Source organism: Mus caroli, unplaced genomic scaffold (assembly GCF_978045245.1).
Source record: "Mus caroli unplaced genomic scaffold, Mus_caroli_1 scaffold_6, whole genome shotgun sequence".
Taxonomy (NCBI): Eukaryota; Metazoa; Chordata; class Mammalia; order Rodentia; family Muridae; genus Mus; species Mus caroli.
The window spans coordinates 72,296,540-72,324,232 of record NW_028227261.1 but is presented as its reverse complement, the minus strand read 5'-3'; the positions used below and the strand labels follow the sequence as shown (position 1 = coordinate 72,324,232).

Below are 27,693 nucleotides of genomic sequence, written 5' to 3'. Positions count from 1 at the left end.
AGTTTCAAGCATTTATGTGTTCCATATAAAGCTGCTCATAAACGTAGCCTGTACTTTTACATAGCTGAAAAGCTCACCACAGCTCTAATGAAATAACTGGTAAATAGTTTTTAGCTGCCTTCTTTATCTACTTAAAATATCTGTTCCAGGAATCTAAATACAATGTTTTCTTCAGCCTCATCTCCCCAGAGCTTGAAAAAAAGCTTTGCAACAAATGTTAACATTTGTGAATGAATGAATGAATAAATGAATGAATGAATGTTCTTTGCTAGTTTAAAGGCAGAGTGTCCTAAATTTAGCAACCCTTCCTAATTAAATTCAAGTTGCTGCATTTAGGTATGACAAAATGTTTAAAAATAAAAACAGCAGATGTTTGATCTCTAGGTGGCAGGGATTTTTTTTTCTTTTTTTTTTTTTAAAAAATAATCCTGTATTTATTTTTAGTCTGCAGGAAATCAACCAAATACTGGTATTCGGAAAGCTCCTATATTAAGTCAGGCATACTAAATGTACAAAGATGACTGCTACCAGTTGGTGTTTAAAAGTATTTTGACTGCCAACCTCTCTTCTAAAAACCACTTTAGTGTGGTTTTAGGATACAGAAAGGTTATCAATGGCCAACTGATATTAATCAGTTCACAAAGCCCAATCAAGAACATGTGAGGTCACAAGAGGAATCCCAAATCAACCTCTGTGCTAACAGGATTCTCAGGGTGCGTTCACCAATCCAGCAAACAGCTGCACTCTCTGGTGAATTCCAGAGGGGGAAAGTGGGGCACGATGACTCAGGACAGATGTTCTGAGTTCTGGATCTGCATCACACAGACACACAAGTCAGCAGTGATTCCCGTGCACAACTTAAAAATGTCCGTGAAGCAGAGCTCACTTTCTGGGGGCTCACAGTCACTCTGATCTGCTGAGGAGACTAGCTGAAGCCACTATCACCCAGTAGGAGCTGAAGGTCTAGGATAAAGGGCACAGGCTATTTCTGTATGAACATCACTTTATTCATCTTTAAAGTCTTAATTAACATAGCAAGATTAAAATGCTAAGAAGAAGGCAGCAGTGGACCTAAGACAAACACAAGTGAGCCTCCTCCTGCTGCCATTGTTCTGCAGTGGGAGTCTCGGGAGCCCCAGGGCACACCTTGCAGCAGTGGTCAGCCAGCCATGGTCAGCCCGCCAGGGCACTGGGAGAGACCACAGCCTCTGAGGCTCAGGCAGGCTCACAGACACAGACGTGCATGCGGCTTTCTGCAATTACAGCTCTCCGGGAAGAGTCAAAAAGGGAGGGGGCGTGGGAAGACCCGGCAAGCCTGACAGGAAGCTGCTAAGAGGACAATGTCATCTAACAAAACCTGCAGGTCTCTAATGAAACCAAACTCTTTAATTTATTTCCCCAAAGCTTTCCTTAAATAAATCCTCACAGACTTAGAGAGGACCTTGCAATCATGTCCCCCTGGAACTGCTAAATAAATACAACATACTCACGGGTTTACGGCAGCTGTAACTTCAGAGGAAAGAACCCGGTTCCACTGTGAGGATGGCTCTCTCTCCTACCAGCTCTTTTTAAAAACCAACTAAAAAAGAGGAGTCCTTCCTTAATGTAAAACCAACAGAAACCTTCAACGTCTGCTTCGTTCCCCAGTCTCGAGCTTTCAATGGCCAGACCTGGCAGAGAAGTTACCGGCATCAGCCAGGCTCCCGGAGCACTGCAGGGGTGAATTTAAGACCTGTCAGTGACAGTGGCAGCTACATTCACTACTGTGGCGGCTGCTTCCGCAGGAAGGGATGCTGGGAGATTTTTTTTCCCAATCCCTGCCACAGCCTAGTCCTAATCCATCACTGTTTAATTATCCTAGAAGAGCTGGTAGGCAGGTACAGATGGACTGGGCTTATTAAAAAAAAACCGTAGGACCTTCAGGGATTTCTCACCTAACCTAGGCATTTCTCCATCTATCAAGAAGTAGCATGAATTACTTTAAGAAAAATGTGAGAACAGGTTGTTATTCCCAGACATGATTTACATTTTCTACCCATGGACTTTCTTAAAAGACAATTGAGGGGCAAAGAATAAGGAAAAATCGGTTTCTCTATAGTTTTCAGTCTTGCCTGATATTTCAGTGGCCAACACCTATCACATGGCAGTTAGATCAAGGTTGCTGGAAAGGCCAATTTCAGATTGGCATCTAATAAATATTATTTCAAGTGTGTTTGGGTTTAGAGTTGTGGTTTTTTGGTTGCTGTTTCTTCATCTTTGAAGGTTTTTTTTTTTCAATTTCTTATTAGCTATTTTCTTCAATTTACATTTGAAATGCTATCCCAAAAATCCCCTATACCCTCCCCCCGCCCTGCTCCCCTACCCACCCACTCCCGCTTCTTAAAAATAGGGAACACTTCACAAATTTGCGTGTCATCCTTGTGCAGGGGCCATGCTAATCTTCTCTGTATCGTTCCAATTTTAGTATATGTGCTGCCGAAGCGAGCACTATCTTTGAGTTTTGATTGTTGGCATGGAGTCTAGCTCTGTAGCCCAGGCTATCCTGCCTCCTCTTCCCAAATTCTAGGCTAATATAGATACACCTTATCAAGCCCAGCTCTTGAAGTGGATTTGGCTAATCCAAAACCAAAAACATCATCTTTAAAGAGCTCCACTCCAGAGAGCCTAAATAAGCAAGATTCTGAAGCTATGACTTGGTTCCATCTAACGGGGGCTCAGCTCACAACAGAGCTGAAACTGTCTTCTTATAGGAACCATTATTGTTTCTGATAATAAAAGTAGTATCTGGATGTGGTGTCACACGCCTGTAATCCCTGACCGGGGAGGTGGAGGCAGAAGAATCAGGATTTTACAACCAGTCTCAGCTACGTGATGAATTCCAGGACAACCTAGGCTATATAAGACACTGACTCAGTAAAGAAAAAAGTTACTATCAAGTAAAATAAGCTGGTGTTTCCACATTATAAATAATAACTAGAAAAAGATTAAAACCATATACAACCCCATAACCCAGAGATAGTTACCGCCAACACTTTGTAACTTAGAATATTCGCTGTTTCTTGTCATATGGACGGGACCTAACAATTCTGTTTTTTCATTTTTATATTTGCTCTCCATGCAATGTATTATCTTCATGCTCATGGCTTTTCCTGGGATGATGTGAACAAATGTCTAGTCATCCCAGGTAAGAAACTGAGGACAAAACAAAGAAACCATTCCAGCCAAGTCTTGCTTGATGACTGAATGAGTTCACTGGGGTCACTCACAGAAGACTCCAAGGTGAAAGAGACACCCCTAACAGTTCTACCCAGCATGGGTGAGAACTCAGGAGGGACTGTGTCTACAGAGTCCTGGCCAACCTATACGCACCTCTGTCTCTTCTTCCAGCAACTGTCTTCTGCTTATACAACTTTAGGGAGGGGCTTTGTGAGTCTCCCAGCTGTCATGACCTGTTCTCAGAATCAGCTTTCTATATCTGGTCAGCTTCCTTTCTCCCTAGATACACAGCATCTCTTCATAAAAAATAAAACTATTTACCCATATATGTGACCTACGTCTAACCAGCTGTACTTCTTTTTACTCTTTTACAGCTGTTTATTATTTGTTGGGGAAGAGGAACACACAGGTACCACAGCACATATGAAGACCTGAGGACAGCCTTTAAGAGTTCGCTCTCTCCTGCCATGAGGGTCCAAGACTGAGCTCAAGGTAGCCAGGCTTTGCAGCAAGCACCTTTATCTGCTGGGCCACCTTGCTGGCCCGACCACCCAGATTTCTAAAAATGCTCACTAGAGTTAGTACACATAATGACAGTTGCTATATTTGTATACCTACTATGGGCTAAATAGTGTGATGAGCAGAGCAAATATAACTACTACTCTCCAGGAATTCTATACAGAGAAGAAGCTATATATATTCACCAGATGTAATCAACACTGTGCTACCAAAAAGAACCACAGACAGCAAGGAACACATCAAAGACCTGCTCTTGTGAAGATGAACATGGCGGGAGGGGTGGCGCATAGCAATCCAACCGCAAAGCTCTCAGTACAGTGTAATTCGCACCTTGGCTTGTCATCATTATTAATGTCTTTCAACTAATATTTCTTTATCCTCCACCAAAACTTAAATGTAGATTTTAACTACATTTTATTTAAAATGTATTTTATTTTATATATATTTTGAATATGAGAACTGGTATGTGTATAAACTGTTATACATTTAATCAATTAGAATATAACAATTAAAAATTACAAGAGGTAGGCTATGTTCATAACTCCAGAAATCTTTTAAGTAGCCAGAGACCACAGGTTTCTAAGTATCTCCAACTGCTATGCCCAGAAGCTGAAGAAGGTTAAATATTAAGAACACTGGAAGGTGTGATAACTTAAAATGGAGCTTTTTACATGGCTCTGTGGCAGGGGTGGGATGGGGATGGGGAGTGGGGGGGGGGGGAGCAGTGGAATGGGGGCGGGGCAGGGAGAGAGAGAACACTAGAAATCAAACCCAGAGCCCTGCACAAGCACTAGGTAAGCTCTCCATCACTGAGATGCAGTCCCAGCCTTCAGTTTTCCTTTCCCTTATATAAGTGTTTCCTCAGGATGGTGGCAAGCGGCAGACATAAAACATACTTCTTTACCCAATGAGTACAGAATGGTTTGCCTGTTTACTCATAATGTTTATACAGTAGGCTTCCAGTACTTTTTCTCTGGTATAAAAGCCATCCACCCGCATGTGTGTTTGCACCCTTCGCCCCAGCAGTGCTGACCCAGAGGCCAGGTTGGAGGAGGATGTCAGGGAAGGCGTGGTGGTTTGAAGGAGAAAGTCACCAGCTAGTGGTGCTGTTTGAAGAAATTGGGGTTCTGGTGTGCTTTCAGAGTTTACGGCCTCTCCCCACTTCCAGTTCACTCTCTTTTCTTTCGGCCTGTGTTTGAAGCTATGACCAGCCAGCTAACTGCTACAGTTGCCATGCCTTTTACACTATTGTGGACTTCCCCTTTGGAAGAGTACCAAAAAAAACCCCTCTTCTGTAAGTTCCCTTGGTATGTATTTTATCACACCGCAAAAATAAACTAAGGGAAGTGTTGCAGAACTTTCCCTGTCCATTTACATTAGTGCAGAGGAGGCCTGGGTTGGACAGGGAAAAGGGAGGCGGAGCTAAGCGTTGAAGAGACAGAGAGCATCTCAGGGGAGAGAGAAGGAAGATGCCTGTGCACATGAACCTCTGTGGCATTTACCAGCCACAAGTAGTTGTGGTTTTGTAAGGTTAGATTAATAGGGGTAAAGCATTTATCATTATCAATTGGCTCTGAAATTGTTGTATTGGCATTTTGTAAGTTGTGATATTATTAATACATAAATCTAATTGGTTAACTATAAGCTTAAGAGTTTTAATTCTATCGGGTAATTGGGTGATGTGATGGCTGACCATGAGGTGAGTGGTGCATTGCATGGTATTGAGAGGAATTCGCCCTCCCCCTTCCCCCCCAGAGAGATGGCAGGCAGAGGGACCGCTGAGTGAGATGGCCTGACAGGAGCCCAGTGGCCCATTGGTTGCAGGCACTAGTGCCAGTTCCTTCCCACAACAGGGAAGCTTAGAGACTTCCTAGAATTTTTATCCATATACAACCAGCTTTGGTCCCCAAACTAACTTAAGGCTCTAGGATGTAGAAAATGTGCTCAAAAGATGTCTGTTAAGTCTAGAGCGTCTTGCAAATTCATAAAATTAGTATGGGAAAAGAGATGGAGGAGGAGCAGCAGGAGGAGGAGCAGCAGGAGGAGGAGCAGCAGGAGGAGGAGCAGCAGGAGCAGGAGGAGCAGAAGGAGGAGGAGCAGCAGGAGGAGGAGGAGCAGCAGGAGCAGGAGGAGCAGAAGGAGGAGGAGCAGCAGGAAGGTGGCACCAGCACCCCCACCATGCAAAGCAGGTATTCTCTTACCCATGGTCTGATGGGGTAGATCTCAGAAATGGGGAAATATGCAAATTAGAGTTCTTTTCTCTTGTCTGTTAAATGTAGAAGAATTTCTTTTCTTTTATAAAAAAAGGTTTTTTAATGTTAGAGCCATTATGCAGCTGCATGAAAATAATCAGAATATCTCACATCTTGGGTGGTATAATAGTTCTATGAAAACAGCAAGCCGGGCGTAGTGGCGCACACCTTTAATCCCAGCACTCGGGAGGCAGAGGCAAGCAGATTTCTGAGTTCGAGGCCAGCCTGGTCTACAAGGTGAGTTCCAGGACAGCCAGGGCTATACAGAGAAACCCTGTCTCAACCACCCCCGCCCCCCAAAAAAAAACCAGCAGTATTTTCTCGATATCTATTGAACATTGACTGGCATTTATCTGTGAAGCTTGTTTTATATCTAAGTTAACAAAATACTTACAACTCAGTTACTTCATAGGGTAAAGGTGTATGTATTCTTACTTACACGGAATTAAGTGGAAAGCATCCATAGACTATTTTAGTGAATAAGTTCTGTTCAAAATATAGGATCGACCTGTCTGTAAATGATAGCACTGTACTGATGCCACAAGAGGCCACAATAAAAGCACAGGTGTCACTTCAAACAGCTAAGCAAGGGATTAACTTTCTCACAAAAATTACACCAAATCACACATTCTTCTGGACATATTTTCTTTTAGATTGGCCCACAGTTTTTTTTTTTTTTTTGGTTTTTCGAGACAGGGTTTCTCTGTATAGCCCTGGCTGTCCTGGAACTCACTTTGTAGACCAGGCTGGCCTTGAACTCAGAAATCTGCCTGCCTCAGCCTCCCGAGTGCTGGGATTAAAGGTGTGCGCCACCACGCCCGGCCGCCCACAGTTTTTAAATGCCAAATAATCCCTTAGTGGATGGGAGGGCTGACCCGCAGAACTTTTTGTTAGGTACTCAAAGGCACAGGTGAGGCTGCCTGAGTAGATAGATATCAAAAGCTTCTACCTGACATTTGTGGGACACAACACTGGAAGGGCATCCATCAGCAATGTAGGCAAGGTCAGAACGCCGTGATGACAGCTAAGAACTGCTGTTCTGAACAACAAAACAAAACACACAGCTCGGAAATGACTGCACAATAACGAAAGCCATGTAAGTCCCCTGCCACCACTTCCTAATTTGTTAGTGACTTATTAAATGTTCACGATACACAAGACTAAATTACACTCAGTAAAATGTCGCTTGGCCCAGTATGTCTAAGCCTTTGAGGAGTTCTATAGATGCCATCCTCTGGGCTCAAAGAGAGAAGAAGGCGGAAGAGGAAGAGCTAGAGAGGCACTGATTAACTCACAAAATAGAGAGAGACACGTTTCAAAGGATGAAATTCTCAAGTATCTGCCTTTAAATGTGTTATTAGTCATTTTAAGTGACAGTTTTATCAAAGGTAGAAAGAAAACAGATGGCGTGACAGGGAAAAGGCAGCCAGAAGACAGTGGGAGTTAAAAGGCAACGGACTCATCTAACACTCAATGGCAGGCCATTTATGTTGGGCCCCATTTTGGCCCTGGCTTGGGCCTTGAGGACCAACCCGAGTCTGGCTCAAGTTTTGAGACGGTCTCAATCATGTCCCTTATCAGGGTGACTCAGTAAGACCTGTTTGCCCCTTCCTCTGCCCCGCCATTGCTGAGGTAAAGCTTTGCCATTGGCCCTGTCAGTCACTCCAAACCCTCCATCACCCTTCCCCACCTCCTACGTCATCTTACCCCACCAAAAATCCAAACTTATATAAGCGAGAGGCTGATGCCATAGTCGAGTTCCTGCTTCAACAAGACTCCCGGCTCGGTGTGTTTCTTTTGGGCCGTAGACACCTGCCATACCACTCAGTCCAGGAGAGCCCCCGTGGAACCAGGACTTCTCTCCTCTTGTCTGGACCTGCCAGCAAGGAGCTGGCAATTTACATAAAGCTCAAATAAAAACTGAGTCCACCAATGGTTGAGAAATGGCAGAAGTGACTCCTTTAGCACTGGGTAGTGTTTGCATCATTAGGTTGAGCACTGGTGGATTATCTATGTGAGCTGATAAACATTGCCAGTCACGAGTCATTTTGTGAAGAAGCATATATTTTAAAGACCTCTTTCATCAGTCTTTGAACAATCACAGCAGGTATCCTGTGTAAGTGCACAGTGCTGGCAGGAATTTTTTTACTTTTACATGCACAAGTGTTTTTGCTGCATGTATGTCTGGTGAAAAGCCAAGAGGGCTTTAGAACACTTGGCACGGAAGTTAAAGAAGATCCTGAGCTGCTGTGTGGAGGCTGAGAAGCAAACCAGGTCCTCTGGAAGAGCAGCTTACTTTTTTTAACAACTTAACTATCTCTTGGCTGGAGTTTTTTAAATATGTGCAAATCCTTATATTCTCTTTTGGTATATTTTCTCAGCAGGGCATGAGTATCTGTGGACCTCCAAAATTCCTCTGTTGGAGCTTAATCCTCAGATGCCAGGGTAGCAGACTGGGCTTCAGGGGAGACAATTAGGTCGTAAGGACTCCACTCTCATGGATGGCCTTACTTCCTGCCTTAGTTAGTGTTTCATTGCTGAGAAGACACTCCAAGACCAATGCAGCGTTTATAAAGGACAACATTTAACTGGGGCTGGTTTACAGTTCAGGGGTTCAGTCTGTTATCATCATGGCAAAAAGCATGGCAGCATCCAGGCTGTCATGGTGCTGGAGAAGAAGCTAAGAGTTCTATATCTTGATCCATAGGCAGCCAGAAACTCTCTTCTGCACTGGGCAGAGCTTAAAAGCATAGGACAATACTCAAAGCCAACCTACATGGTGACACACTTCCTCCAACAAGTCCACACCTCCTAATAGTGATACTTCCCATGGGCCAAGCATATTCAAACCACCACACTGCCCTTACAAGATAATGTGCATTTGATGTGTTTGCCTCTTCCCCATGTAGAGACCAAGAGACACAGGCTTTTGCTTGTCTGTTGGACCCACAGGGTAAATAAAGGCACCGTGGGAGCCTGGCCCCTTTGTCTGAACTCTGTGGTCACTGCTTACTTTTGCATATACCACTGAAAGATCACTATCACTGAAGGAGTGTCTAATGAACCAAACCAACAAGAAAAAATATTAAATACTTTCTAACAGTTATTGACAACATTTTACCCTTAAAACCTTAAGATAGATAAAATAGCACATTGCCACCAGATGAGGGGAGAATGGCTTTACATTATTGCATACTCATCTACAAATTATAGTTGAAAAGATCAGGTGTGAGAAAGGAAAGATGTCCATAAAATATTTATTTCCATTGTAATTTCCTAATCACCTGGCTAAACACACCTATTTCACCTTCTCCAAACACAGCTAGCTCTCCGAAGCTCTTATGCATCGACACATCCATCACCATTCCTGCATCCTCGGGATCCCATTAAACACCTATAAACTCCTACATCAGGGTTAATTCAACTCTTAACAGAGTGCTACGGCATGGAAGCCATTGCTGAAAACACATTAAACCCACAACCGCTCTAACAGTCTGAAGACAAATGTGCTGTGTCCCCCTCGACTCTTTCTAACTACCGTGAAAAGAGGAAAGATGGCTGTCCCATTGTCCACTGTGGTTATGAAGAAGAGTCAATCCAAACTGTCAAAGGGAGAGACCCCCAAATGCCTAGCCCACCCCCTACTACTCAGCTCCAGGAGTCTGCAGCCACTCAACAGCACTGTGGCAACAGCCCCATGTCTTTTCTACACTCACTGTTATATGCTTGCAGACATGTGTGTGCTCAGGACAGCTTTCAGGAATGTGGTTCCTGGTGAATGAACTCAGATCGTCAGGCTTGGTGGCAAATGTCCCTATTCACAACCATCTCTCTAGCACCAAAGACTTTTTTTTTCCCAAGATAGCTTTTCATGTAGCCCAGGCTAGCCTCAAGCTTGCTACGTGGCCACGGATGATCTTGAACTTAATTGAGTTCTTGAGTACTGGAATTACAAATTTGCATCACCATTCTCAGTGTACTGACTGTGAGGATAAAACTCAAGGCTTTACATGTCCTAAGCATACTCTTCTCAACTGGGCCACATTCCCAGTTCAAAGCATTTTGGTTCTCTTCCTATCTATGCTGTGTCAAGGTTATTTATGAACAAACAATTTCATGCGCCACCGTAAGAGTGTGTGCACAGACTGGGAAAGAATGGCTTGTCATGAGTGAACCATGGAACACATATCAACACCAAATGGTTCAACCAAGAAATAGAATCTCACAAGAGAGCTCGTGGGGAGCTGTGTGTAACACGCATAGCAGATCTCTACAAGTTATGAGATGGGTCTGACTGACCATACCTCCCTAAAAGCTTGCCTCCTCATGCCACGCCAATCACAAAACTCATGAACAATTTAGATTTACTCAAACTATATAGTCCACGTGCCGCTACTTTTCATCAGGCCAGCCAAGACTACATGGTGAGATCTTTTCTCAAAAAATAGATAGATTACATTAGATAAATAGACAGACAGACAGACAGTACTAGAATAGCCTAACAGACAGACAGACAGACAGACAGTACTAGAATAGCCTAAGGAGAAACGCTGTCTAAATACAGAATGGTATGATAGTTGGGATGATAAGAGAAAGAAGGGACCCTAAGTGAAATCTAAATAAATAAGAACAATGGACAGACCGCAGTTAGCATAAGTGATCAGTGTTGGCTTCCTACTACTGTAACAAATGCTGACACTCAGGCGACTTCAGATAAGGAAAGGGTATTTGGGCTCACACTTTTCAGGCTTACTTCACAGCTGATCCACCTCATCACCTTGAGGTCTGTGGCAAAGCAGTACATCTGGGCAGAAGTGCAGGGCAAAGGAGATGGGAGGCAAAAACGGAAGGGGGAGGCTGAAGTCCCCTAATTTCCTTCGTCAGCATACTGCCAATGACCTGCAGCCTACTTACTGTGCCCCAGCTCTTAAAATTTCCCAGTTCTTGGCAAGAGCACCAGGCTGAGGACAATGCCCACATCATTACAAATTACAAGCCGTGTAGGGAACACTCCCGATCTGAATTCTAGCATGGTCCATGTTACTCAGTGTGAGAAATATAATGCAGCGGTTAATAAATGACGGATAAGGGGAGCCAGTGCAGGGTGCACGGGAGCTCTCTTTACTCCTTTCACAGGAAATCTTCAAATCTGAAGCCATTCCTAAATGAAAACATGGCTTTTTCTATTCTTTTGTTTTTGTTTGTGTTTTAGATTCATGGGCAATCAACAACAACAAAAAAGAAAACATTAAAGCCTGTGGACAAAATAAACATTTACAGTTCCAACATAAAAGTATTAAGCACACTATAGCAAATGGAAGATTAGGATGCATATAACTGAAGATCCATAAGAACATAATAGATGTCCAAGTTGGTGGAAATGCCTGTAATCCCAGCACTCAAGAGGCTGAGACAGAAAGACCAAGATTTAGAGGCCAGCCAGGGCCAGACAAGGCTCTGTCTCTAAACAGTAATGACAACAAAAGTAAACAGATTCAAATAAGGCGTGTAAATGTCTTATACTTAGGCACTAAACAGGTATCATTTAAGGATGGATGATGGCAAACTTTAGGTCCACCTGGCAGAAGCTAGAGTCATCTAAAAGGGGGAAACCTCAACTGAGAAAACGCCTCCATAGTACTAGGCTGTAGACAAGCCTGTAAGGCATTTTCTTAATTAGTGATTGATGGGGGATGGCCCAGCCCACTGTGGGTGGTGCCATCCCTGGGCAGGTCGTCCTGGGTTCTATAAGAAAGCAGGCAGAGGGGCTGGAGAGATGGCTAGTGGTTAAGAGCACTGACTGCTCTTCTGAAGGTCGTGAGTTCAAATCCCAGCAACCACATGGTGGCTCACAACCATCTGTAATGAGCTCTGACACCTTCTTCTGGTGCATCTGAAGACAGCTACAGTATACTTAGATATAATAATAAATAAATCTTCTAAAAAATAATAACCCTTAAAAATATTTGTAGAAAGATGTTTATATTTGACTGTACCATGATGAACCAATGCCAGCTGGACTAGTTTAAACAAAATAAAACACTAATTTAAAAAATAAAAGAAAAGAAAACAGGCAGAGCAAGCTATGGGGAGCAAGGCAGTAAGCAAGCATCCCTCCATGTCCTGGGTCAGTTCCTGCTTCAAGGTTCCTGCTGCATTTGAGTTCCTGTCCTGACCTCCCTCAGTGATGGATCTTAGCTGAAACAAACCCTTTCCTCTACAAGTTGCATTGCTCATGGTGTTTCATGACAGTAGTAGCAACTCTCTAACTAGGACAGTGTGACTAATCTTCAGGTCACACTCTGGGTTGGTAATACTGAAGCCTGTATCACTCACATAGGACTGGTACCCACATTATCAGAAGAAACTTTTTTGAAAGTGCTAGGGATTGAAGTATGTGTCATCTCCCAGGAAAGGAGTGAGGCACTCACAATGAGACTGGTGACTCCCAAGAACAGTGCTCTACCATGTGAAGACAGAGCAAGACAAACCTGTACAAGTGGGAGACAGCATGGCCTCACTAGAACCCAGTCACACTGGCACCTTTACCTCAGACTCCCAAGGTTCAAAACACCGAGACTGTAAGTTTCTGTTGCTTAAGCCATGCAGTGAGCTATATTACATTCTGTTACAAAGCTCAAGCTAATTACCACAGACTGGTATTTCAGGATATGTAAAGAGCAATAAACATATCCATTCATCCCTTTTAAACCAATAATCCTATAGCCAAGTTCTTAATTATTTCCCAATAATCAAACATAAACAATTCAAACGTGTTACAAAGTTACATATATGAAAACATACATCACTTAAACCTTTTTTAGTGCTGGAAAAATGGCTCGGTGGTTAAGAGCGCTTGTTGCTCTTGCAGAAGACCCAGATTCAACTCACAACACCCACACTGCCACTCAAAACTACCCCTAACTCCAGTTCCAGAGGATTCAGTGTCCTCTTTAACACTGGAGGGGTTTTCGTGTTTGTTTGGCTTTTTTTTTTTAATTTATTTATTATATGTAAGTACACTGAAGCTGTCTTCAGACACTCCAGAAGAGTGAGTCAGATCTCGTTATGGATGGTTGTGAGCCACCATGTGGTTGCTGGGATTTGAACTCCAGACCTTCGGAAGAGCAGTCGGGTGCTCTTACCCACTGAGCCATCTCACCAGCCCCTTGTTTGGCTTTTTAAGACAGAGTTTCTCTGTGCAACCCTGGCCATCCTGGAACTCAATCTGTATGTAAACCAGACTAACCTCAAACTCAGAGATTCGTCTGCCTCTGCCTCCCAAGCGCTAGGACTAATATCCTGTGCCACGACCTCCTAGCTACAAAATTTTTTAAAAAAATTAGACAGGTAACAGCTTAAATCTAACAATGGAGTGGTAGCTAGCTACAGTATCCTACTTGACCTAATACTATTCAGTCATCTTAAATTATTACAAAAACCACTCGGGCTTAAAATTAAATACTAAGCAAAAGCAACACTCTATAATAAAGCTAATTGTGTAAATAATATGGACAAATGTTTAGAAAATTAGCTATAAACAAAGTAATTTGCTGGAAAGCATTCTTTTAACAATGCAAGAATTAAACATGGTTGAGAATGCTTGGTAGATCCTAAGTGTAATTACATCCTAACGTTTTTGTTATAGACTTGTGATGTTTTCCAGACAGTGGCCACTACACTCAAAACAGAGAATGAAATACTGACATTTTATACACAAGAACCATCAACTTCTCACTATGACACACAGTTTTGTTTGGTTTTTGTTTTTGTTTATCTAGAGAAGCTTTCTCTATGTAGCCCTTTCTATCCAGGAACTCCCTATGTAGACCAGGCTGACCTTGAACTCAGAGATCCACCTGCCTCTGCCGAGTGCAGGGATTAAGGGCATGGACAACCACTGGCCAGCTTCACTTTTTTTATTATGTTATTACTTACCTAGAGATGGTCTCCAAGGCATCTTCAAAGATATCCTGGAAAGGAAGAAAACATACAGTGAGTTTCTCAAGAATGGAGAAAAAGGATGAGTCTACAAATTAGGGAGTGGGGTGGGAAAAGGATGGGGTGGGGCAGTAACAATCCTAGTGGAATACACCCACAGAAGAGCTCTGTGAATTGAAGCAAGATTTCCTTCTGCTTCCACTGTGGCAGAGAATTCAGCCTGAGCAGCTTTCACTGCTCTGTTTCATTCACCCCGACAGAGAACACCCCAAAAGTAATAGAACATGCCCACATCAATCAGTCTTTGCTTTCTCCTGCCTTTATCTCAAACCTACCAACCAATCCTCTGGTCCTGAGCTAGGCTTAGCCCACCACCATGCCGTGCTGCCTGCCAGTAGCCTGCTCAAAGGCATCGGCATCTTCTGTCCTAGTTAGGGTCACTATCGCTGTGATGAAACACCATGACTAAAGCAACTTGGAGAGGAAATTACTCAGCTGACACTTCCGTATCACTGTTCATCACTGAAGGAAATCAGGACAGGAACTCACACAAGCCAGGAACTAGGAAGCAGGAGCTGACACAGTGGCCATGGAGGGGTGCTGCCTACTGGCTTGCTCCCCATGGCTTGCTCAGCCTACTTTCTTATTGAACCCAGGACCACCACCCCAGGGATAATACCACCTACAATGGGCTGGGCCCTCCTCCATCAATCACTAATTAAGAAAACGCTCAGGGCTAAAGAGATGGCTCAGCAATGAAGACTACTGACTGCTCTTCCAGAGGTCATGAGTTCAATTCCCAGCAACCACATGGTGGCTCACAACCATCTGTACTGGGATTCAATGTCCTCTTCTGTGTGTCTGAAGACAGTGATGGTGTACTCACATACATAAAATAATAAATACATCTTTTAAAAAAAAAGAAAAAGAAAAGAAAACTAGCCAGAATATTCATATTCTCTCTCTCTCTCCTTCCCTCCCTCCTTCCTCTCCCCCCTCCCTATGTCACATGCACAACACAGTCCACACTCAGACACATACAGACCACACACATGTGCTCTCTTTCTTCCATCGAGACGTCCACCCTCTTTTCCCTTTCAGTAGGCGCACACACCTCTGCCCTACTCTAGCTCCCTTTCCCTGGCCCAGCTCCTTGCCGCAGCCATGAGAGCCCTGTCCACCTGCCTCGAAGCACACTTCCAGCCTGCCCCTCACCCATTTCTCTTCAGCCACAGAGCTTTCTTTTCTGCTCCTCTAACATGCCATGCTCATGTGTGTCTCCCAGCAGTGTGGCCCTCCCCAGCCCAGGTTGATCCCCACAACTTGATTTTACCACCGAATGTCATTTCCTCAAGGTTAGGACTTTGATCACACTAATTAAAGTCACCAAGAATAGCAACTTATAATTTCTCATCAACTGACTTATTTCGTCCACAATACTTATAATCTATAATCATCTTCCTTGTTTACCTAGCAAATAACTAATTATAAGAAGGAGAAAATATCACAGTTGCAGTCCTTGGGATTTAAAATACCATGTGAAAGCAGGAAGTGCACTGCCTTGCATTAAGGTCAGAAACACCAGGGACTGCCAGCTGGTGACTGGTGGGGTAGGACCCCCGACTGAGTGTCACAAGCCTCACAACTTGGGTTCAATCCCCAGAACCCACAAAAGACAGGAGAGAAAAAAAAACTCTGAAGTTGTTCTCTGGCACCCTGCCCTGACACACGCCCCCGCATTGGCTGTACTCATACACAGCAACACAGTGACAACAGCAATGGAGGTATGAGGCAAGTGGAAGACCACTCCTCCTGGTAACCCATGCCTATATTTCCTTTTGTTTTGCTTTCATTCACTTTAATCAGCTCGGTTCTGTGACTTTTGCTGAAAAAGAATAGGACCTGAGTTGTACCTCTAGCCTAGGTGGCAGCATACCACCCAGGTAGTATAAGGTCACAAAGAAATACTATTTCCCCTTCCCTTGAAGGGCTAACCCATGTGGACCTGTCCATCACTTGGCAATCTGTCCAATACTCCTGAAAGATATTAAAAGATGAGTATGGAGTCGGAGAGCTGCTCAGCTGTCAGGAGCATCCTTGGGTGCCACTCCTGCAGAGGACCTGGGTTCTATTCTCAGCATCAGCATCAGAGGGCTCACAACCACCAGTAACTCCAGCTCCAACTGTTCCAACACCCTCTTAGCGCCTCTGTGGGCACCATGAACCCAGAGAGATACATAAATAAAAACAAGCCTTAAAAAAAAAGCTTTTTTTAATGGGAGTAACAACTGTCCTCTCAGTGAGGTGTGTACTTTCAGAGCAAGTAGCATGTCTCTATGTGGCTACAATAACCGTACACTGCTCACTAAGCCTGCCTGAGGCTCCAAGTCCTATCTCACGACCATAGCTTCTTCCTTCCATCTCCAGATACCAGCCAAAGATCCTAAATCAGCTTGACTGATGCTCTAGGCATTCCACTCTCTGAACATACACAGCAACTCTATTCTTCATTAATTAATGCCTGCCAGCTTCCCATCTTCTCTGGCCTTAATTCAAACGGCTTGACTTTCTTCTTACCCACCTACTCCGGACTGGCAGCCTGCCTGCCCTGTTTTTTGCTGTTTGTTTTTGTTTGTTTTCCCTCTCAAACTTCAACAAAACTGTTCTCTGCTTTTCTTCGGAGTCATCTTAAATTCTATTATCTAATGTAAGAACATTATTATATAATCGAGTTTTAGGTCAGTCAGACCTACATCGCGAAATTCTGTCTCAGAAAATACATAAAAGAAAAAGAAAATGAAAGCAAGTCCTATGTGAGCCTAAACTGAACCAGGGGGTTCTTCGTCAGAAGCTATAAAAGCTAATGCTCCAGAGACCCCCTCCAGATCCCCACCTGTAGCTACTCCTAGGTCTGGCAGTTAACAAAAACACAACCTTCTCCAGGTCTCAAGGGCTACAAACGTCTCAATTAGAGCAGACTAACGGGAAGAGAAAGAAGAAAAAGACGCAGCCCAGTTGATTCTCTAACCAAGGTCTTTAAATCCAACTTTCATTTGTGTGTGTGTGTGTGGGGGGGGTGATCTTTCAGTTAATAAAATGGGCTTCAGACAATTTTAAACTCACATGTGTTGGCAGACATTTCTAATCCTAGCACTCAAGAGACTGAGGTAGGAAGACTGAAGATTCAAGACCTAAATGGGCTGCAAATACCTACCTCAAAACACCAAAACGCTCTTTAAAACAGAATTCTAATCGTGTAACAGTAACATCACTACCTGAAGACAGAGGTTGCCTTGGCTATTTTTAACTGAATATAATTTCACGCATTCTTCAAAGGTGACCTTACTGCTTTGTTCTCTAGTTACCCTCCGGAAAGTGCTCTCTTGTTACCTATGGAAGTTCTGTGGAGTTGGTTTGGTTTGAATTTGAGACAAGGTTTCACCCTGGCTGAGCTAAAATTTTTCTGTGTAGACCAGGCTAGCCTCAAACTCAGAAATTAAAAGCCACTATGTCTGGCTTCTTTGTTTGTTTCCTTCAGACAACCTTTCACTGCATTGTCTAGGCAGATCTGGAACCCTGGAGCTCAAAGGACCTGCCCACCAGGCCCATCCCTTCACTCTCCTAAGTGCTGTGACTACAAGCATTGGGCGAAAGCCTTTTGAGGCTTAAAGCTTCATTTTTACAAATAACATACATTTTTTAAACCCACAGATATGAAAGCCTGGGATTGTAGGTTAAGTCATCCCTGTGAGAATGATTCAATTGAGCACTTCCATGAATTGGAGGAACCATGGACAGACGTGGTGGCGTATACATTTAATCCCAGCACTCAGGAGGCAGAGGCAGTTGGATCTCTGTGAGTTCCAAGCCAACCTGGTCTACATATCGAGAACAGACAGCCAGGGCTAGCAGAAAGACCCTGTCTCAATCAAATGAGTTCATTTTTCCCACGATTCATTCTGATGAGCTGCATTCTATTCAGATGATTCAGTCACTGAAGCAGCCTAGACGTGATTCACACACAATATCGTGAAGATCTTCATTTTTTAAAAACGAAGTCAAAGGACAAAAAATGCCTTTCCCTCTCACTCGTGAGAAACTGTGCTGCCTGTCCACGGCACGGAGCTGGCACTTGATGAGAGTACAGAGCAACCCTTTGGACGGTGGCTTGGAGGTCCTAATGACCCTGGAGGAAGGTGTGTCCAAGGTCCATCACTTCAGGACAGAAAGGTCCACACAGTCTTAGCCTCTCCTTTTCCCTTTTCCTTCGCTGTAGCAAACCCTTTCCACCCATCCCAGTGTTAGCATTTGTAACCTGGGAGCATTGGTGGACAGTTACAATACCTACAGAGAGCCGAGGGCACTCGGTGCCCACTGGGGTAATCACAATGTGATGGCATGAGCCCCACCCACCCTCCCAGCCTCCTGCAGGCCTGTACAGGGCTCTGTGGAAAATCTATGGGTCACATGCTCTAACATCCATAGGGGCAGGTTTGTCTCTGAGCACTAGCACTATAAGTAATTATGCATTAATGACTTACTTATTTTGTCAGTAGAGCATGGTGAAAATACAAGTTAGCTTGGGAGATGATAGACCTGACTGGGTGTGAATCCTGACCTGAAGCAAGTCTAGCCCTTTAATCCTCCATTTCCTGGTGCTATGCCGGGAATCTCATCCCACTCCCAGAAGTCCTGTGAGGATTTTGGTGACGCAGTGCATATAGAACAGGCCTGACTCAGAACAGACTCCACCAATACAGGGACATAGGATATTCATCCTCAGAAATGAGATGAGTCAACTGACTCCTGAAGACAGAGCTAGAATCCCTCATCATACCCAAGATTCTGAGCTTCTCCTGGAACGGAGAAGGAAAAAAAAAAAAAAAAACAACCCACAGTTGACTTCCAGCATGGAAAGCCTAACTCCTGAGCACAGACTCACAGGACCTCAGGCCGCCAGTAAGCACTGTGACCTTGGCTGACACATGCAATCTTTTTAGGATCCAGCCTCCTCAAGAGTAAAGCAGAGAGGCTGGCACACGGCCAAAGTCATAAACTCTTTGAATTATATCAAATTTAAAAAATTAAAAGTTAAAAAAATAAAAAGAGCCTCCTTGAACATGCAATCAAATCTCCAGGCTTCTGGGAGTGTGTGGGCTTCAGTGGCACCAACCTGACCCTGCATAGCGGCTGTTGTGTCTACCAAGAAAGGGAGCTGTTCACAGAAAGATTCTTCGGAATTTCCAGCAAGCACGGGGAAGTGAAGAGATTATAAACCAACCACCAGATGTCGCTCTCAAGAAAAGCTTAACCTCAAGCCGTTAGCTCCCATTACCCACAGATCAGTGTTTTTAAAAGTGAAAGCTAACTGTATGAGGAGAGGCTGTAGCTTAAGGGAGAAGTTCTAAGAACTTTAAAATAAAAAATAAACCAATCACCCACAATCAAAATTACTACAAAACAAATATTCTAAGTTGCCAAACAGCACACAGTGTGACTCCACAGAGCAGTGATTATGTATGGACATGAAATGTGCTCTACATTTGGGAGGGGAGGGGATCAAGAGCCACTATGGCCGCATATAAATTGCCAGAGGGTGTAGGAAAAATATTCTAAAAGATGTGCACTGCAGTGCACAGAAGATAATAAAGTGCATTTGAAAAGGCAACTCTTCTACAGCTGTATATACTGGATTTATTTAGCATAGATCAGCAAGTTATTTCATTTTCATTGATATTACCTGGCTAAATCTTTGTTTTGTTTTGTTTTTTGAGACAAGGTTTCTTTGTGTATAGCTTTGGCTGTCCTGGAACTCCCTCATGTAGACCAAACAGACCTCAAACTCAGTGATCTGCCTGCCTCTGCCTCCTGATAAAAGGCATGTGCCACCACCACCCGGCTTGGCTAATGTTTTTATGACTGTAAAGTAAACCTTGCAAATTACTTATTATATCCACAGCCCTGTCTTCCAGTGCCATGCCTACTCAGAAGTTCACTGAAGGCGAGGGCCTACTCTTTGTTTGGGAGTGTGTGTGTGTGTGGGGGGGGGGGAGGTCACAGAAATAATTTTACACAGAGAACAAGCAGAACCAAAAGACTTAGTGTTTTAAACTATCTGATTTTTGAAACTATCACTGATAGGAGTATTTTTAAATTAAAAGGAACAGAGTTCACACCGCAATAATGTTTCAATTCGGGCAGGAGAAATGGCTCAGCAGTTAAGGGCACTGACTGCTCTTCCAGAGGTCCTGAGCTCAATTCCCAGCAACCACATGGTGGTTCACAACCATCTGTGATGGGGGTCTGATGCCCTCTTCTGGTATGTCTGAGTAGAGCAATGGTGGTGTACTCATATGCATAAAATAAATAAATAAATCTTTAAAAAATTACTAATAATATTTCAATTCCATACTATCAAAATATGGCTCAGTGGGTAAAGGTGACTTGCTGCCAATCCTGAGTTCAATTCCCAGGCCCCATATGGTAAAAAGAGATTCCTGTAAGTTGTCCTCCGACCTCCGTAATCATGCCATATAGCATGAAGGTGCCCACATGAGCATGCATATGTGCACACACACAAGTGTGTGTGCGTAATAAAAATATTCATACATAAGGATCCCTCTGTTAGCATACATAGTCTTAGGGGACAAAGCAGATCAAGTGGGTTAGCTCGGGAGTGTGGGGTGGGAGAGCTAGCCCTGTCCCTCTCTGGCTGCCCATGGCTCTCCTCAGTCCATGGCTTCTGGTACTGATGCAGGCAGAGAAAGACTCATCCTCTCTGGGGATCTGATCATGCCGCAGGGAGTAAGTATATGAACAACACAAAAGGAACTTTTTTTCTTTTTTTCCCTTTTTTTTTTTTGACTGGGGTGGGGCTTAATGGGAGAGTGCAGACAGGGGAGGACTGGGAGAACTGGGAGAATCCCAAATAATCAATAGAAATTAAAATATAAAAGAAAACAGATCAAGTGATCTTCCACAGATAAACTATGGCACAATGATGTCACTCAGTTCTCTTCAGTTGTTACATAAAAAATAAGAGTAGAACTATTTCTAAGACATATTAAGTGAAAGTCCCAGTTCTGGACGAGACAGCACGGCATTCTATATCCATAAGGCGGAGACCCCGTGAGTCTGGTAATGAATAATATGAATAATAATAGGACGCACAGTGGGTTCCTTCTGACATAGGCAGGAAAAAATGGTAAAAAGAAAGATCATGTTAACTTCTGAGTGGTTTAAAGCTTACAACAAGCATGTCTATGTCTCTGACACAGAGCATGAACAATCTGGATACTATAAAAAGGAACGCTGTTCCTTTAAGAAGCAGTTCCAGCACACACGGGCACAGTAAAGCCAGAGAACACTGCCACTCACTCTGTTCCTTTTCATTCTGGCAACTTAAAACAAAAACAAACAAACAAACATAAAAAAACAAAAAACATTATTTGGAAAGAACTGCAAACTGACATACTGGTTGCCAGGTTACTAGCACAAGGCATGCCTATGTGCCACTTATCCAAATTCTCCTGTCTTTGCCACTTTGCCACTCGGTTTCATGACCTGCTCTTCCTTCCCTTCCTTGCTGTCTAGCTATCCACACAGTTTATTTTTCTAAGGCATCGGACAGTAAGGTGTGACGCACTTCCGGGTCAGTGTGGTCTACATACCGCAGCCTGTGTTTACCTCTTAGGCAGCCTGGTTCTCTAAGTTAGACTACACTTCATGCCATGTGTCAGCTGACCCATCTCCGCAGCACTTTTTAATTCTGCAGTACAGACTCTGGGCCAGCGCCAGCTGCTGCACTCAACTATCATACCTCCCTTCATTCATCTGGAATGTTTACACCATTATCTTCCTGGCAACTTCCTTTTCTTCTCTCCTCTTTACAGCATGCAGCACTAAAGACTCACAAGACAGGGAGTCTTTCATCAGCATGGACCCAAAGACCCCAACTGATCTCAATGTTCTTAACCATTGTGGTACTCAAACTGCCCCAAATATGGCCCAGATAACTTGTAAATTCTTACAACCTTCCCTCTTGAGAAAATTCTAATGCTTGGTGCTTGCTCACCATACGAATTCTGAGTCGAAACTCTGGCCCTGTGAGTCTGAGGTTTATAAGAGTAGATACTACCCCACTACAGCAGGGGTCCAATAGCCTTCTCAGGGCATCTGCCCCTCCAATGGTGTTGATTGTAATCACCTAACACAGCAGCCCGTTTCTCTACTGCACTGTGACTATTTCTGTTTGGCAGTTACTAAGATGTTTAAGGTGAGGGCCAGCAAGATGGCTCAACAGCTAAGGGTGCTCCGCACCACACCTGCAGATCTGAGTATAATGAGTGGAATTCAGATGGTGAAAGAACAGAACTGACTCCCACTGTCCTCTGACTTCCTCGCATACGCACACAATGATTTAACTAACTGATTAGTTAACTTATTAATGTAAGAAGTGTGTTTGCGCACATGAGCTCACAAGACTACCACACTCATCAGGCAAGTGAGCCCCTAGACTCAGCACCTAGGACAGTGCCATCCTGACTTGGCCTCTAAAGCTCTGGGATTACAGGCAACCATCAGCCACCACAGCAGGCTCCTGAAGCAATCTAGCAACAGCTCCTAACACAGGTAGCATCAAGGCCTCCGTCAGCCTGCCTAGGGTATTCTACCACAGCAAGCTGTTTGTTTATCTTCCATCAGCATAGACTCCAAGACCCCGACTGTTTTCAATGTTCTATAATACACCTAGGGTATTATAACCATTGTGATACTCAAACTGTCCCAAATATGGTCCAGATAACTTGTAAATTCTCACAACCTTCCCTCTTGAGAAAATTCTAACGCTTGGTGCTTGTTTGCTACAAGAATTCCTGGGTCAAGAAGAAGCTAGAGAAAGTACCAAAGAAGCTAAAGGGGACAACGCTATAGGTGAAACAACAATATGAACTAACCAGTAACCCCCAGAGCTTGTATCTCTAGCTGCATATGTAGCAGAAGATGGCCTAGTTGGCCATCAATGGGAGGAGAGGCCCTTGATATGCCCCAGTACAGGGGAATGCCAAGGCCAGGAAGCAGGAGTGGGTGGGTTGGGCAGCAGGGTGGGGAGAGGGTATAGAGGACTTTCAGGATAGCATTTAAAATGTAAATGAAGAAAATATCTAATGAAAAAAAAGGGGGGAAATGGAAAGAATTCCTGGGTCAGAATTGCTACCCTGTGACTCTGAGGTATATCTTTACTTCATTTTCCCAGTCCTGGCTCTCATAGCTGACACACCAATGTACACTCTCAAAGGGACTTTAGCAGTGTTTGGTTTGCTGCTGTCTGAAGCTGACTTCGCTACTTAGCCATTACCTAATCTCTCAACTCCTCCAAATGCCTGGGTGTGGATTAGGTTCCGCCTGCTAAGAATCACCAGTGCATACTGGGCATGGTGGCACACACCAGTAGTGCCACCATGCCCAGTGGGGACTACGAGAAGGAGGACCCTAAGTGCCTAGGCTAGCCAGGGTAAACAGTGAAAACAAAATAAAACAAAACAGAACACAGGCTCCTTCAGAACACAGAGCGCCATGAAGGCTTAGCCCTAGTCATGGTTTGTGTCTTAAATAGACCCAGAGGGAGGCTCCTGGGTTGAAGGTTTGGTCCTTGCTGGCAGTGTGCTAGTATTAGGTACTGACTACTGAGCTGTGTGGGGCCTGTAAGAGCTTTGGAGGGAACGTGCCCTTGGAGGGGATATTGGAACCTGTCTGTCTCCTCTCTCTCTCTCTCTCTCTCTCTCTCTCTCTCTCTCTCTCTCTCTCTCTCTCTCTCTCTCTCTCTCTCTCTCTCTTCCTGGACACCACTAGAGCAGCAGCGTTGCTCCAGCATGTCTTCCCACTGGAATGTTCTGTCTGGCATGGGGCCAGCTGACCACAGAAGGAAATCAAAACAAACATTTCCTCCCTTAAGTAACAGCGATGGAGAGCTAACTAACAAGAGCCCAGAGCACCAGGGTCTTCCCTAAGTGGGTCATTTCTGGATAGGACTCAGGGGTCATACATGAACAGGAGCCTAGATCAAACACTCTATAGCCCTTCCAAGGACCTGATTTCCTCTTTAAACTGCCTACAGCAAATGCTGTTTCCTGCAATGAAAATTAGATAGAAGACAGATAACAAAAAAGGACATAAACAAACAAGATTGTGCAGAGATAATACCCACAGCTAGGAGAAAACAAAAAGGCTCTGCAGTAAAGGCCCAGATAGGAGCCAAGCTAAGCTAAGTTAGGGTGATCACTGCTGTGAGGAAACACCATAACCAAAAGGAAAGTTGGAGAGGAAATGGTTTATTTGGTTTACACTTCTATATTATAGTCAATCATTGAAGGAAATCAGGGCAGGAACTCAAGCAGGGCAGGAACCTAGAGGCAGGAGCTGATGCAGAGGCCATGGAGGGTGCTGCTTACTGGCTTGCTCACCATGGCTTACTCAGCTTGCTTTCTTAGAGAACCCAGGGCCACCAGCCCAGGGGTGTTACCACCCACAAAGAAGTGGGCCTTCAATCACTAATTACGAAAATGCCCTACAGCCTTGCCGATAGCTGGAGCCCATGAAGACATTTCCTCAACTGAGGCTCCCTCCTCTCTGATGACTCTAGCTTTGTGCCCATGTTGACGTAAAACTAGCCAGCAAAGTCTCTTTGAAAATTTGACCTCTGTGGTGAGGTTGGAAAGTTCAGGAACTAGTGACCAGTGAGTCAGCCAGACAGGAAACACATACACAAGAGCTCTATGGTAGAGATTAACTTGGCACTGAGACGGAAAAGTGGCAGAGAAGGCAAGACACAGCTGGAGGGAGGCAAAAAGCTCAACTATTTGGTCACAAGGAGAGTGGTTTTCTTCTAATTACTATGGACAGCCACTGCAAGACTGTACACTGAGGAGAAACATGTAATCAGTGTCTGAAAAAGGTTCGGTGGGGACACAGAACCCCAAGCAGATCACAGAGGTCAAAGAGGAGGCAAGGACACCTACAGGGTGCTCTCCCAGGGCTGGCGCCATGAAAGACCGTTGTACATGGGGGACACAGTGAGAGCAAAGGAGACCAAGATGGAGCTACAGACTCCACAGCCAAGGCTGACGGCAGAGAAAGGGCAACTGAGAGGTGGGAAGGGAGGATGAAGTCTGACGCCAGGCCTTTGGGGATACAGTGCTATTTTAAATCCATCCGCAAAGCCTTTTGTTTGCTTCAGAAGATTACAAACGGATGACAGTCTCCAGTGACCTCCCCTGAAAGCCAGGGCTTTGTAGTCTTCAGCACATACATGGACAGGAGTTCTTTAAACAACCTTAAAATGTTCACATCTAACCTACTGTCGTGTGATGTACAGACAACTGGGCTTGTGGGCTTTCAAATGGGAGACTTCTTAGATTTTCTCTGACCTCTTTTTGCCCAAGAAATGATTATGCAACGTCAAATGGACAGGTATACAAAATAGGAATATAAATTAAACATTAATTGATAGTAGCCGGGTGTGGTGGCGCATGCCTTTAATCCCAGCACTCGGGAGACAGAGGCAGGCGGATTTCTGAGTTCGAGGCCAGCCAGGTCTACAAAGTGAGTTCCAGGACAGCCAGGGCTATACAGAGAAACCCTGTCTCGAAAAAAACAAAAACAAAAACAAAATTGATAATAAATAATTTTTTTAAATGTGTTTAAAGGCAACTCTTTAGCATACATCTCCTTTTACTATGTGTTAAGGACGAGGGGCCTGGAGAGTGGCTCAGCATTAAGAACAGTTGTTCCTCTTGCAAAGGACCCAGGTTCAATACCCAGCACCCACACGGTGGCTCACAACCATCTAAAACTCCAGTTCCAAGGGACCGGATGCTCTTCTGGACTCCAAGAGCAGCAGGCATTACATGATGCAGAGACATACATTCAAACAGAACACTCACACACTTAAAAAACGAATTTTCACACTAGTAAGGAGGATCTGTTTATCTTTCTATAAAGAATTAAATGTTGGCTGAAGATTTGATACTGCAGGGTACTAAACAGCTTCAGCATTTTTCAGAGTTAAATATTTTGATTTTACAACAGTCATTGGCTCAGAGGTTAAGAGTGCTGGCTGCTCTTCCAGAGGCCCTAAGTTCAATTCCCAGCAAGCACCTAGGGCTCACATACATTCATCTATACTAGAAGATCTGATGCCTTCCTCTGGCATGCAGGTATACATGCTGATAGAGTATAAATAAGTAAGTTTCTTTAAAAAAAAAAAAAAAAAGGAAACTAAAGCCAGCAACTGAAATAGCAATTCTTAAATGTCCATCCTAGTACAATACAACCCCAATGCAGACTGACTTCATACTCAGACTGAAGAATGACAGGAAGAAATGGGAAAGCCTCTTTTCCTTCAGTCTACCTTGAAAATTCATGGGAAGCAATCCATGTGTGTGAGTGATATGAGATCGGCTGGAGTGGCTGGGGACTCACAGCGCCTCTAACAGCTTCACTGTGCCAAAGTAGTCAGGCTCGTCCTGTGACTGCTCCATACCTACCTCAGGAGCCAAGCTCTGTGAGTTAGGAAAGGACTTAGCAGGCCTTTCCCTTGCTTCCCTGGCTTGATGACCATGCTTTACCTCAAAGGCAGCGATAAGACACTGACTAACCCAGAGAGAGGGAACGGGTTTATGTTAGCTTTGAGATAATGGCCCATCACTGAGAGACGTCAAAGCAGGAACTGAAGCCAAGACCATTCGAGGCTTGCTCAGCCTGCTTTCATATACAACCCAGAACCACCTGCTCAGGAGTGGCACGGCCCCCAGTGGGCTGGGCACTCCCATTTCAATCATTAATCAGGAAAATGCACCCCAGACTTTCGTACAGAACAATCTAGCGGAGGCAGTTTTCTTAACTGCCACTTTCTTCCCTCTTCCCAGACGACCTAACTGGGATAAAATTAACCAGCATGAGCCAGCTCTACAAAGGGACCTTTACTGCCTTTAAGTTTAAACACAAAAACCTTTCCTCCTCAAAGCACATCTTAAAATTACTACCAGCAAATGAATATGGGAGGCCAACATGGTCAACGTGGCTAGCTGCAGTACTGTTTCCAGGACTGCTAACTACTGCCTATCCCACTCTACACAATGTTCACCACCACAGGAGAGCCCTTATACAGACAGCAAGACTAACGCCTGCGTCCTACCCAGGAGTGCAGTCAAGTCGGTGCCATCGCCTGACACTGACTAAAGCACCAGAATGGCACACAGCAAGCAGAGGGACATAAAAAGGAGTGAGCTACCACTGGGGAAGTCAGATCAGATTTCTACACCATGAGGAGGGAGGGAAGGAGCCGAGTTTATGGTGTGTAAATCACAGCTCAAGAAAGCTAGGCAGACGGACGGACGGCGGGTTTGCTTGTTCTCATGTAACCCAGGCTGTCCTTAAACTGTGTGGTAGCTGAGGATGACTTGAACTCTTTATCCTCCTGTCTCCCCTCCCGAGTGCTGAGACTGCAGGCCTGTCTGGTGAACGTGGGTTAAGAATGCGTGCTGAGCTAACGCTGATGGTCACGCAGGTATTAGGGTTTAAATGCGAAATGTCCCCACAGCCTCACTTTTCAGGGCTTGGCTTCTGGCTGCTGAGCATTGGGAAGCATTTGGATCCTATGGATCTGACCTAATCAATGGGTTGATACGGATCCTATGGATCTGACCTAATCAATGGGTTGATACGGATCCTATGGATCTGACCTAATCAATGGGTTGATACGGATCCT

General features: G+C 44.3%; 1 protein-coding gene and 1 non-coding gene across 3 annotated transcripts in view; both read right to left on the bottom strand.

Annotated features, from left to right (window-relative positions):
* Ttc39b (tetratricopeptide repeat domain 39B) overlaps window positions 1–27,693 on the bottom strand; it is a 103,884-nt gene that overhangs the window by 63,547 nt on the left and 12,644 nt on the right. The window contains exon 2 of one of the 2 annotated variants that reach the window (XM_021159755.3): window positions 13,926–13,960. In XM_021159755.3, the coding sequence (XP_021015414.1) occupies window positions 13,926–13,960 (35 nt within the window). Of the gene's footprint in view, window positions 1–1,490; window positions 1,775–13,925; window positions 13,961–27,693 lie in introns of those variants that run through there. The other variant, XM_029476157.2, reaches the window with a different exon arrangement.
* LOC115031068 (U6 spliceosomal RNA) lies at window positions 2,382–2,488 on the bottom strand. The gene has a single exon (XR_003836633.1). It is a non-coding gene; the product is annotated as a U6 spliceosomal RNA (small nuclear RNA).